Source organism: Trichomycterus rosablanca, chromosome 3, assembly GCF_030014385.1.
Source record: "Trichomycterus rosablanca isolate fTriRos1 chromosome 3, fTriRos1.hap1, whole genome shotgun sequence".
NCBI classification, from domain to species: domain Eukaryota; kingdom Metazoa; phylum Chordata; class Actinopteri; order Siluriformes; family Trichomycteridae; genus Trichomycterus; species Trichomycterus rosablanca.
Window position 1 is genome coordinate 553,597 of NC_085990.1, and position 12,320 is coordinate 565,916.

The following is a 12,320-nucleotide window of genomic DNA, read 5'->3' on the forward strand; positions in this document are numbered from 1 at the left end:
TGAAGTAAACCCTAATCATGAATTGAACATTGGGAGGTACCAAATATGCCAAGGTGGATTTTATACAGTGGATTTTACCATCCCCAATATATACTGTGATTACGGCCTTGGTACAGATGATCACATGGTACACTCACGAGGTGCTATAGATCAGATCTCACTCAAATCTTTTAAAATAAGCTGTTAACCAAGACTGGAAAAAGTCTTTATTAAACTTTAATACAAATTATTATGCTAGTGGATGTAATTTTTAATATTGTGCAGATAATACTCATGCAGACGCTCTTACTCTGGCAAACCTCCTCAGTTCGGCATCCATCTGATCCACTTTAATCTCCCTCCACTGTGTTACTTTCCAGTCTGCTATACTACTCTGTGAACATAAAACACACACAATACTTACGTCAAGTTTCATCTGATTACTAACTAAAGTTCCGTTCTGTCATGGTTCTGTTCTGGTGGCGGGAAGGTAAGATGTGACACAACAAGTTGTTTTTTCTTAGTGTATCTAAACTGTATTACAAGCACAGAATGTGTAGAATATATTCCGGGAAATGCAGGACGGGTTACATTCTCCCGCACGACAGACAAAACACAGCATGAAAACAGTGGGGTTGCGAAAAGGAATCTGAGTGTCCGTTTGATTTTTACGGTTGTGTGCAAACCGTAAGTCATATAAAATCATCAAATTTAACATTTCTACACATGGAAGTGAATGGGACGATCCGCTATTGGTACTGATCAGCATGAGAGTACAAATGTGTAGAATGAAAGGCATCCAAATAGTATGTAACTAGGCCTACAAGGAGGATAAAACCAGGGCACAAACATAAAACACTAAAATACACAAATATCAGCACAATTTCAGTTAAATAAATTCTAATTACCGCATGTTTATGTACAACGATGTTTTTATTTTCCTACTGTATTTTAGTTTGAGAGACTAGACAACGTACTGGATTCTAATTAAGATTCTTCAGCACCAGTAACACCAGTAACACCAGTGTAATGAATGTTCATAAATAACCTGGGCACACAGCAGCAGGTCCCAGAGCTGCTTCAGCACACAGAGCTCTCTCCGACACGACCTGAGCTGCCTGAAATCCAGGCTGCTCACTTCAAACAGCTTACACGACTCCTGCAGCCCCGCCAGCTCCTGCTCCAGTCTCACCAGCTCACCGTGGCACTACAGGAACCAGCACACAGGACGCTCGTTACGGTCAGTACAAAAAAAATACATTAAATAAAATAAAGAAGACAAAGTAAAGTACCTTATCCAGTTGAGAATAAGGGCTTTCTGCACTGCACTGGAGAGGAGCTTCGGTTTTAAACTTCTTTTCGAACTCATTTAGTTTTCTCTACGAAATAAACAAGAATAATTACAATGCGACACACACGAGCCATGATCATTTTATTACCCCTTTAGAGTCTAAGGCTAGAAGACCGTCCACATCAGTAGCACCTTCATACACATGCAAATCAGCGCTGGCACTAATGCACCCCCACGGCATTTCCACTGCCCTTCACTTAGAGCTTCAGGTTGCATTTCTTGAAGCAACGGCGGACTGTGTGAAGTGCTGATGGTTATCCAAAGTACTCCTGAGTCCATGTGATTATATTTATCACAGCAGCGTGACAATTTCTCATGCAATGTTGTCAGAGAGGCCTGCCCTACACCGATGGAGAATCATTAACCACTAGGTAGCCGTAGCAGAAGATTGCCGTAATCAGAAGTTTGCCGGTTCAAGCCCCTCCGATTTACAGTACTGTAAAATGTAAACGTGATGTTTAAAAGAATCACAATGATTCACAATTTTGCATTAGGATTTTTGGAATATATACATCGCATTAATTAACTTTAAACATGCGTCACCGTGGCAATTTGCGCTGCTTTAACACAGCAATATTGTGTTTATACTGTATAGCAATAACACGGGTCATCTTCCAGTTTGCGCTCATGAGTTAGAAATTACTCAAGCTCAGACCTGGACATTGTACGGCCACATCCAGCCCGCGATCCAACCCCAATCGGTCCGCGTGAAGTCAGTGGCAATTAAAAATCAGACGTAAATAAATGTACATCACACATGCCATGTAACAGGATTGTTTTTATTTTGACGGTAGCGCTATTTCTTTACATTTCCAAAAGTTTGGATTAACGTGTGTGCGAGACGAGTGTATCCAGCTTTACCGTAATGTGTCGGCGAACAGAACTGAGCACGACTGACAGAGACATGGCATGTCAAGTGGCACAAACATAGCCCAATAAAAATCATTTGATAATAATTTAATATAATTATTTAATAATAATTTTTTTAATCGCGATTACAATTTTAACGCATCGATTAACGACAGCCCTAGACTATATATATATATATATATATATACAAATTCCCAATTGCATTACGCTTCCTCACTACTGATGTCGATCCCCGCCCTGATTGAAGAGACACCTGTGCAGAGTTCATATGCAGATCAGCCTTGTGTACGGAGAGCCACACCCTGATCAACGCATCATCCCTCATCTCTGTGCAGGCCCCAACAATCAGCCAGCAGAGGTCGTCATTGCCACCTGCCCTGAATGTACAACAAGCCAATCGCTGTTCATGTAGCCGCCCAGCCTGCTGGATGGCAGAGCCGAGTTTCAGAGCGACTCGTCTGACATGTTAGCTCTGGTTTGTTCGTTTTTTTACCGCTGCACCACCTAAGCAAAATACAAGCAAGTAACACAGATCGTCATCTTTATTGCATTTTATAAAATGGTCCAACTGTTTTTCAGGAAAGAGGTTTGGGAATTTTGTAAATGATTCACAAGGGAAGGAAACGGCGGCCAGAGGATCGGCATGTCATGAAATTTCCAGTTCTGTGGGTTTATTAGCAATCTGAATCTGCATAAAGTGTCGTCACGTCATCATGCCTGAAAGATTTAAACTTACTTATGTATGAGCATGCACAAAATCATTTTAATTGCACTCAAATTACGACAGAAACAGGACCACAAACCTCAAAGACCCCATACTTCTTACGGATGATTGCCACCTCTGCATTCTGGAGAGGAGCGACCTCGTGTTTCACAGACCAGGCCAGCTTCTTAATGCTGTTCCATCTTTCGGGCAACTCCTGAGTACAACATGATGTAAAACATGATGAAAAATTTACACCCAAGAGTAGCAACATCTCTTACAAGTACTGTTAGACAATCCAGGGTGTCTGGAGGCCACCTGAAGGTAAACGTTAGGGTTTTTTTATGTTATAAACCCACTTTAATTACAATTCAAAAGTTATTATTATATAGTATACCAAAACACAAGAAGGGCACTGCAATGGTAAGGCAACGCTCACTAGTGCTGTTAACATCTGGAGGATCCAGAGTTTCAATCTGTGGATACCCAGACAACTGGAAAATGTCTGAGGAAGGGCGATGGCCAAAAACAGTCTAGCCTTTGTACTTGCCAGTGCCCTCTCAGCACCAGTCCCAAGCCTGGATAAAGATAGGAGGGGCATACGCTGTGTGCGGACCAAATCCACTGTGGCGACAGTAGAAAATTCGATTATAAGGGTTGGATTTCCCCATTTGTGATATATTTTACCAATTTTTATAAAGGAAATTGGAGGAAAATGCATAAAAAAGACTATGAAGATCATTCCTCATTCCTACCTCCAGCTGTGTGCAGATGTGCCCCGGGAGCGTCTCTCCGTACTGCTCGAGCAAGCCGACCACGGCCGTGAGCGGTTCGAACGTCCGGTCTGTACTGGGTTGCCTGGATCTGACAGCCAGCAGGCAGCCCATCACCGTCACCAGTGCCTGATAGTCTCCGCTCGTCACCGGCTCTCTCAGCCCCGAGTCTACTCTCAGGATAAACTCCTCAAGCTCCCTGATACTGGAATATCAGAACACAATGAAGTGTCAGAGGAAGTTGTTAGACCATATTAACATGGTTATTTCACGAATGCTCCTTTTGGGTAGGGGGTAAACATGTCAGGGTCTTGTTCACAAGAGATAGGAAGACGGATCTGTATGTTAGATGGTCAAGAGGAAGCCATAAAACAAATCTCAATCAATCTACCTCCCCACCCTTACGTCTGGTTTTCTTCGATGGATTGCTGGACACTCTGTCCATGATCAGGTGAGAAGCTCAGAAAGGAGACAGTTGAGGTGATTTGGGCATCTGATAATGACACCAGGCATGACACCTAGGACCCGTTGGGGGGATTATGTGTCCAGGCTGGCCTGGGATTTCCACCAGAGGAGCTGGTGAAAGCTGTGACAGACAGAGACGCCTGGGTTTCTTTGCTTGCCCTGATTTACATTTATATTTACATTTTCAGGATTCAGCAGATGCTCTTACCCAGAGCGACTTACAGAAGAGCTTCATCAGTAAACATTTCCCTACCCTAGAGTCCAAGGATGCAATTCTGCTGTAACTTTTTAAATATGATGCTATAGAAGGTTAGTAAGTGCTGATTAGTTCTCAGCTGAAGTGCTTAATAAAGACGTGATAAGGATCTTTAATCATCTTTTAAAGACAGCGAGAGACTCAGATGTTTAATCACACAGGGGGAGTTTGTTCCACCACTTGGATGCTGGAACAGAGAAGATCCTTGATGCTGGTCTTCCTTGAGTCCTGGGTGGAGGATCAAGCCGAGCGAGACTAGTGGCTTAGAGGTTGCGTGGTACAGAGCCGGGTTTATTAGACCTCAAAGGTAGTTGAATGAGTTGCAGGGGTTTAAGTCCTTGCTTTTTAAGTCCTTGATGCTTGCTCTGGCTGCACTCTTTATTTCTAAAATATAGAGCTCAATCAGCAGACACTGAGCTCTTTTGGACAATAGATCGGTTGGAGGGGCGCAGAAGTATAGAATTATATAAATTAGACACCCAGCTAAGGGATTTCTCCACTAGCTGTCGGACTGAACTCAGGCACAGTTATCAGGACTACCATGGCTCCTAATCACTACACTATGGGGGCTCCTGCCAGGAGGGGGTTGCAGCAGTCCAGCCAAGAGATTACAAGTAACCGGACAAGAATCTGATGCCTCCACAACTCTGAAACTGATTAGTAAAAATGATGATGATGAAAAATTAAATAAAACTGGTGGGTTTATCTTACTTTTGTGTCACATGTGAGATCAGGTGCTCCTTGAACATCCAGCTCCATTTTTTAATAGTGTTCAGAAGTTTGGTTTTGAATGGACGCGTATCCACCCTGAACCAGCCATCCAACACTCGCCAATCCTCCAGTCTGCTAACCTGTACGTACAGTTCTTCATAATAGTCGATCTAGATAACATAAGGAAAGAGGAATTAGCAGTGGAACATGTATGTTATATATACGTATATATATATATACATGTTTAGAACATGTGTTTGTTTTTTACCTGCTCTTTGAATTTGTCACTGGTGGGTGGATTCTCGGGTAAATCGATACCGTCTCCGTACGACTCCACGTACTCGGTGGTGAGAGGCTGACCGTACAGGAGAAACTGCCTGAGGTACTCCGCCCGGTCGTCCAGCCAGAGATGAGCGTAGTGCTCGAACGAGCCCTGATACTGGCGGGCTTTCTTGATGACTTCATTCACTCGCTCCATCACTTCCTGCTGCAGGTCTAACAGGTCTAACGTATCTTCCATGTCGACCTGACCAAGAGTTTTGAAAACGTTCTCTCATTTAAGGATGAATATAAAGTGGATTCAGAGCCCTTGACTGTTTTGCCCACTTTGTTAAACTTGAACCTTCCTGCGGTTCCCCGAGCAAGAAAGGCCTGGGTTTATGAGAGAACCTGGACAGACAACCATCTCTGCACCACTCCATACCGGGGTGCTTCTCAGCAGTAGGGACAGTGAGACTGGTAAGAATCAGGAGACGGATAAGTGTAGCCAAATACAGGAACGTGCACACTCAAATGAGAGGATTACCCGAAGCATACAGCCAAAACAACACTGTTGTGGCCTTGGGGTGAGTCTCTAAATGCCCTTAAATGTCCTTAAAGTGGCCCAGCCAAAGTCTACACTTAAACCCCATCAAATATCTGTGGAGAAACCTAAAGATAGATGGCAGTTCACAGATTCTCACCATCCAATATGATGACGAACGGGATAAACTGCTCAAATCCAGGTATGCAAAGATTGTAGAAGCATATCAGAAGACTTAACGAGCTTCTACCTCTAAGTACTGAATAAAGGGTGTGAATACTTTTGGAAATAGGGGTGTTGTTTTTGAAGGATTTTGTGAAAGCTCTAAATATGATTTCACTTCATCATTACAGGTGATAAAATGTAGATTTATAAGTAAACACAACAATTATATCCATTCACAACTCAAGGTTTTAATAAGTCAAGGGATCTGAATCCGGCACCGTTTCATTCTTCTGATTCTTATCATTTCATTTTACCTGGTAGTCCTTCATGTCCAGGTGAGGCGCCACCCTTTTAACCTGAGCAGACATCTTCAACACGTCCTTCATTAGTCCCTCCAGTAGCTCATACAGACCGTCTCCTGCACTGATATTCAGAGAGGGTCTGAAGATGATCTCAGAGCCGCTGAGCACCATGTGAGCCTCGAACAGCGGCGCCTGCTTTAGTGACCCGTCCGTATCGTTAACGAAGAACTCCAGCGAGCGAGAGACGGCGTTAAATAAGCCCTCCACTACCATCTCATCCACGTATTCCACGTACTTCTTCCACGCTTGTGAATCGGCGTTCGCCTGATAGAGGTTTTTGTTCTCCTGTGGACAGTAATCGAACAAGGATGATAAACATTGCACTGATAAAGGCTGGTGTACTGTGACACCAAAGGAGATCATTCGTCTGCGAATCTGATTTGGCAGTTTCTATTTAGGTCACCCTTCCTGATGCAACCCTCCTGTTCATCCGGGCTTGGGACTGGCACCGAGGGCACACTGGTATGTGTGTCCAATAACTAGTTTCCCATAACACCATGCACCTTTTGCACTTGTTAGCCCAGCCTGGGATTCGAACCCCCCGGAACTCAGGCACTGGCGTTTCCAGCAGACTTTTACCACTACGCAGTATATATACACTATATTGCCAGAAGTATTCGCTCGTCCGCCTTCACACGCACATGAACCTGAGTGACTCCCATTCTTAATCCATAGGGTTTAATATGATGTCGGTCCATCCTTTGCAGCTACAACAGCTTCAACTCTTCTGGGAAGGCTTTCCACAAGGTTTAGGAGTGTGTTTATGGGAATTTTTGCCTGCAGTGATCGACTCTGCAGAAAGTTGGTGACCTCTGCGCACTATGCCCCTCAGCATCCGCTGACCCGCCCTGTCATGTTACGTGGTAACACTTGGTGGCTGAGTCGCTGTCGTTCCCCGTGGAAGTGATTGGAACACCTGAATTCAGTGATCTGGATGGGTGAGTGAATACTTTTGGTAATATAGTGTATAACATAGTCAATAATTCAGTCCCACTAACCACTTAACCCCTAAATAGGGTCCCAGTTCTACTGTACAACATTGGGCGCAAGGTCATGTCGAGGTGCCAGTCTATTGCAGAAAAAGTGGCAGTGAAACAGAACAAAATGAAAATAGAAATGAGTGTTTATGAGTGTTAGCACTTGGCTGTCGTGTTTTATGTCTCACTGAATCATATTACACTGCACGTGGAGCATGAAAGAGGCGCTGCTGAACCCTAATTTATTTGCTAATCTTCAGAGGCTCATACATCTCCTCAAACGTCCTTAATTCCTGAAATCATCAGCCTTAAATCACAAAGTGTACACACACACACACACACACACACACTACCTGCAACAGGCTGTGTACGGTCTCTCCATCGTTCCTCAGGCTGCTGTACTTCTTCCCCACTCTTGCCGCTCTGTCCTCCAGCATTAACAGCGCCTCTTTCTTACCGTCCTTCCTGCAGAACACGGGTTGCTTGCTCCAGCTCTTCATGAGCTCCTGGACGGTCTCGATGTTGTCTCTGGATTTTTGAAGCCTGCGCTCCATTTTGAAGACCGTGTCCTTCAGGTGACAGACATAGCCCCAGCAGCTCTTGTCCTGCCACGTCAGGTCGGTCTCCGCCCGGTACAGCTGCAGGTCGATGGCCTCCAGCTCCGTCTTCATGAGCAGGGCTTCCACGTCCGCCGCCGTCTGCCTGACCTTGTTATACCACTGAACCAGCAGCTGTAAGCTCCGTACGCCCTGAGTGGACATTAAATAGAAGGTAACTCACTGAAACTGAGTGCTAACTCAAGTGTCTTGTTTAGCTGTTAAGAATAATACAGGCTTCCTTTAGTCTTGGGTTTTGAAAAATTTACTTTTATAACATTAAAGTGTCTCAGCGGTCAAGCACACTAGCAAACCAGAGCCAACATCTCAAGCTCGTGAGTTTGAATATATAAGATAAGATACGACAGCCTTTTAATATCCCACAGGGAGGAATCTGCAATATTACAGCAGCTTTTAAGAATACAGAGATATAAAATGTGTATACATATATTAAAAAATAATATAAAGACTGTTTTTAAAAGGTATTGCACATTAGTGTAGTACAGTGATCACATTGAAGGAGGTATTAATCACATATGGACAATGATTGGCTTGTCTAAGGGTGGGAGATTGCTGCAGTTACGACCCCTGCTGGCTAATTAATGAATGCAGATCGTTTGTGACTCTATCGGAGGGGACGTGTGCTAGCCACTGCCTGCTCTACTTGGGCCAAAATGCAATCAGGTAATGGGCTACAACTAGATTGGAGGAGAAGGGGGTGCAAAACGTATGTGTTTATTATATAATAACGTCCATAAATATATATGAATACGGTCAAAGGAATCATGAGGATCATACAAACCATGAGGAACTCGTCCTTCCGGTCGTACACTTCCATAGCAGCACAAGGGATGTCGGTCTGCTCCAACATCTGAACGTGTTTGACGTCCCTCAGCACAGCTAACAGCTAAAATCATCGTTTTTGAGAGAAATATTGATTAAATTAACATTAATAAAGAATTTCCGTGTTAACGACTGTACAGTGGTACCTCTAGATACGAGCCCAGATCCAAGATACGAGCCGGGCTGGAGCTTCGGGGACGCTACCGCTAGTTTGCGCGTCGGCGCAAGGGAGCCGTTTCAAAGGAATTTCCCAACTACTACTACTACTAGTACAGTACTCGCTCCCACAATCCTCGCTCCCACAATCCTCTAGCATCCCCTCATCCCGTTCTTCTCATGGGTCCCAAGAAAGTAAGTGCAAGTGACAATGGCGAGAAGAAGAAGAAGATGATGTCGATTGAGTTAAAGCAAGAGATAATAGAAAAGCATGAGCAAGGCGTGCTTCTTATAATAATACTGATTATTACGTATTTTATACATTTTTCTTTTATTTATTTATTTTGTTATGTTTTATATGTTTATACATGTGTTTTTCTTAATTAAAAACGTGTATTTTTTCATAATTTACGATATTTTGGGGACTTGTCAGAGGGCTGGAACGGATTAATTCTATTTCCTTTATTTTAAATGGGGAAAATTAGTTCGAGATACGAGCTGCTCTACTTACGAGCTCGGCTCTGGAACGAATTAAACTCGTACCTAGAGGTACCACTGTATTACACTGTCGAGTCACATTATTATGACCACTACCGAGCTGGTCTGGTGGGTATATAAGGTGTTATAGACACTCTTAACCGATTTGGTTATGAATCCATCCTTGCAAATGAGCACACCCATACATGCTGATTATCTTCTCTGGGGCGGACGGGATCCTCCAGCGAGACGATGCGACACGTCACACGGCTAGACTGTCCCACGTTGGTTGGAAGAGCATGAGCGAGACTTCCAAGTACTACCCTGCCCCCTTAATTCCCCAGACTTGAACCCAGTTGAGCATCTGTGGGGGGACCTGGATGGTGATGTTGGCTCTATGGATCCTCCAGCAGCTGTGGGATGCACGGCAGTCCGCATGGCTCCAGATACCTGTGACGACCTACCAGGACCTTATTGATTCACTCCCACGCCACTTACTGTGGATATTAACTGGTGCTCAGAATAATGGGACTCGACAATGTATTATGTACGATATAAACACCGTATTACTATTTATTACCTCTTGATTGAAGTTGACTGACAGAAAACCAGAACTTAAATCCCTTCTAATGAGAGGCTGGTCAAGGTTGGTCTGACAGACCTGCTTAACGTTACAGCACCAATGTGAATACACCTCCATCTCATACTCGTTCAGTACAGTGGACACCTCCACGTATTTATCACACACCTCGTCCATATCCGCTCCTTCCACAGTCCTAATAAGATAAACATGATACAGCAGTTTATTAGTAATTATGATAAACACATTTCTAAAACCAGAAATGTTTGTGATTGGAAGACTTACACGCCGAGAATCAGTCTGAAATCCTGCCAGGGTGTTTGTACCCTGTTCCTAAGCATCCGGATCCCTTTCAGAGCAGCCGACATTTCAGGCAGGTTCTTACTCGATACAGCTTTGCCGCTCTTCCTCTGATGAACACAAAACTGCTTTTATCAGCTTTACACCTTCACACAGTCCCATCTGAATCTGTTGTTGAGTAAATTTCATGTAACGTGAGCTATCGAGCTGATATTTCTGAGAAGATGTGGGTACCTGGTCTCGTTGAGTCTCGAGCAGGGTCCTACATGTTTGCAGCTCGGCACCGAACAGCTGTATGAGCTTCGGGAGGTACGGGCTGAATGTTTCCTTGATGATTTCCCTCTCCAGGAACGATCTGAACACAGCTAAGAGCTATACACAGAACATTTACTAAACATGATATGTAATTAAAAAAAAAATGTATGTAGTTCTCAGTGATCTGACTTACTTTACAAATAGATTCCAGTCCTGAACAGTCTTTATACGCCAGGCACAGGATGTTTCCAAGCCGCCGATCATAGTCGCCAACCTTGTCTTTGAAATGTAAGTAGTCCTCCTCAAACTCCTAAAATTAAAATCGGGACTATATTAAATGTTGGGCCGATGGTAGTTACTCAAGTCCACATGCTAAATGCAGCAGATATGATCATGCATAAAGACCTGAGTGACCTTGATATGGGTCAATTCTGATTGGTCGAACAGCTGGGTTAAACCATGAATTGCAGACAGCTTGTTTGGCAGCCAAGACTCATTGATACCAGAGCACATATGGACCAGATCATTTTAATCCTAGTGATACCATAGGACTCCTTCTGATGTCTAGTGGAGTCCATGTCTGGGCAGGTGAGACCTGTTCTGACAGCAAATGAGGTAGGTGGTCCTAATGTTTTGGCTCATATTTGCTAAATTAAAACTACAGCTTTTAACACAGTGTTCATTGGTTCATTGGGACAGTGGGAGCCAAGTGGGTAGAGCTTTGGGCTATCAACCGGAAGATTGGCGGGTCAGATCCAGGCTCTGCTATGCAGCCACTGTTGGGTCCTTGAGCGAGGCCCTTAACCCTGTCTGCTCCAGGGGCGCCGTACGATGGCTGACCCTGCGCTCTGACCCCAGCTTCCAAACAAGCCGGGATATGCGAAGAAAGAATTTCATTGTACTGTATATGTATATATGACAAATAAAGTATTTCTATTTCTTTCTATTTCTATTTATTTTTTAAAAAGAATACCTTAGAGGACAGATCTAAAGGATCACAATCACTGCCCAGGATCTCTTGGCAGAGGTGCTGAAACTCCGCGTACAGCAGATAGACCTGCTCAGTGTGCATTCTTCCCTTGATTCCTCCAAAGATGACCTTCTCTAGCTTTTGGAACTCGTTCATGGTGAGGAAAATGTCCTGAAATGCACACAATGTATAAGTTTAACACTTTAAACCTCATATAAATATATTTAACCCAGTAAAGCAGCGACTTTTACCTCTAACAGCAGCACTCGATCGAAGAAGCGGTCGTATCGAGTAAAGACCAGGGCATTAGGGAAGTCCCAGCATTTGCGTGCGCCTCTGGAGCGAGCCCAAGCAGCTACCTTCTCTCTGTAGGTGCGGAACGTCTCTTTAAAACACCCGAGGAGCCTCACGACAGTCTGAAGCTTATCCAGAGTTTCATCCGTGTCTCCTTTCATCAGCTCTTTTCCACACAGGTATGAGGTGGCCTGGTTAGAACAAGAAACCTTTATAGTATCATCCGCTTCATCCATGTCAGATTGAGACATGATAATGCAAAGAACAGATCACAAACTGTCAGGTAATACTCAGACAAGGAAGAGTCTCCCTATCACAGACCCACAACGAGCCTGAATGAATTTGCAATGGAGGTGCACTCACCAAGCAGTTTATTAGGAACACTTTAGTAATACTGGGTACGTCTGCCATGTCTTATAGGTGTTCTAGATTCAG

General features: G+C 43.9%; 1 protein-coding gene across 1 annotated transcript in view; it reads right to left on the reverse strand.

The window, feature by feature from the left end:
- si:dkey-233k19.3 (dynein axonemal heavy chain 11) overlaps positions 1–12,320 on the reverse strand; it is a 120,140-nt gene that overhangs the window by 101,580 nt on the left and 6,240 nt on the right. The window contains exons 8-23 of the mRNA XM_062992363.1: positions 11,843–12,076; positions 11,595–11,762; positions 10,815–10,931; positions 10,601–10,738; positions 10,352–10,476; positions 10,067–10,262; positions 8,813–8,917; positions 7,768–8,163; positions 6,390–6,722; positions 5,377–5,634; positions 5,109–5,278; positions 3,659–3,881; positions 3,004–3,120; positions 1,272–1,358; positions 1,028–1,186; positions 290–373 (exon numbers count right to left, since the gene is read on the reverse strand). Of these exons, the coding sequence (XP_062848433.1) occupies positions 290–373; positions 1,028–1,186; positions 1,272–1,358; positions 3,004–3,120; positions 3,659–3,881; positions 5,109–5,278; positions 5,377–5,634; positions 6,390–6,722; positions 7,768–8,163; positions 8,813–8,917; positions 10,067–10,262; positions 10,352–10,476; positions 10,601–10,738; positions 10,815–10,931; positions 11,595–11,762; positions 11,843–12,076 (2,910 nt within the window). The remainder of the gene's footprint in view (positions 1–289; positions 374–1,027; positions 1,187–1,271; positions 1,359–3,003; positions 3,121–3,658; positions 3,882–5,108; positions 5,279–5,376; positions 5,635–6,389; positions 6,723–7,767; positions 8,164–8,812; positions 8,918–10,066; positions 10,263–10,351; positions 10,477–10,600; positions 10,739–10,814; positions 10,932–11,594; positions 11,763–11,842; positions 12,077–12,320) is intronic.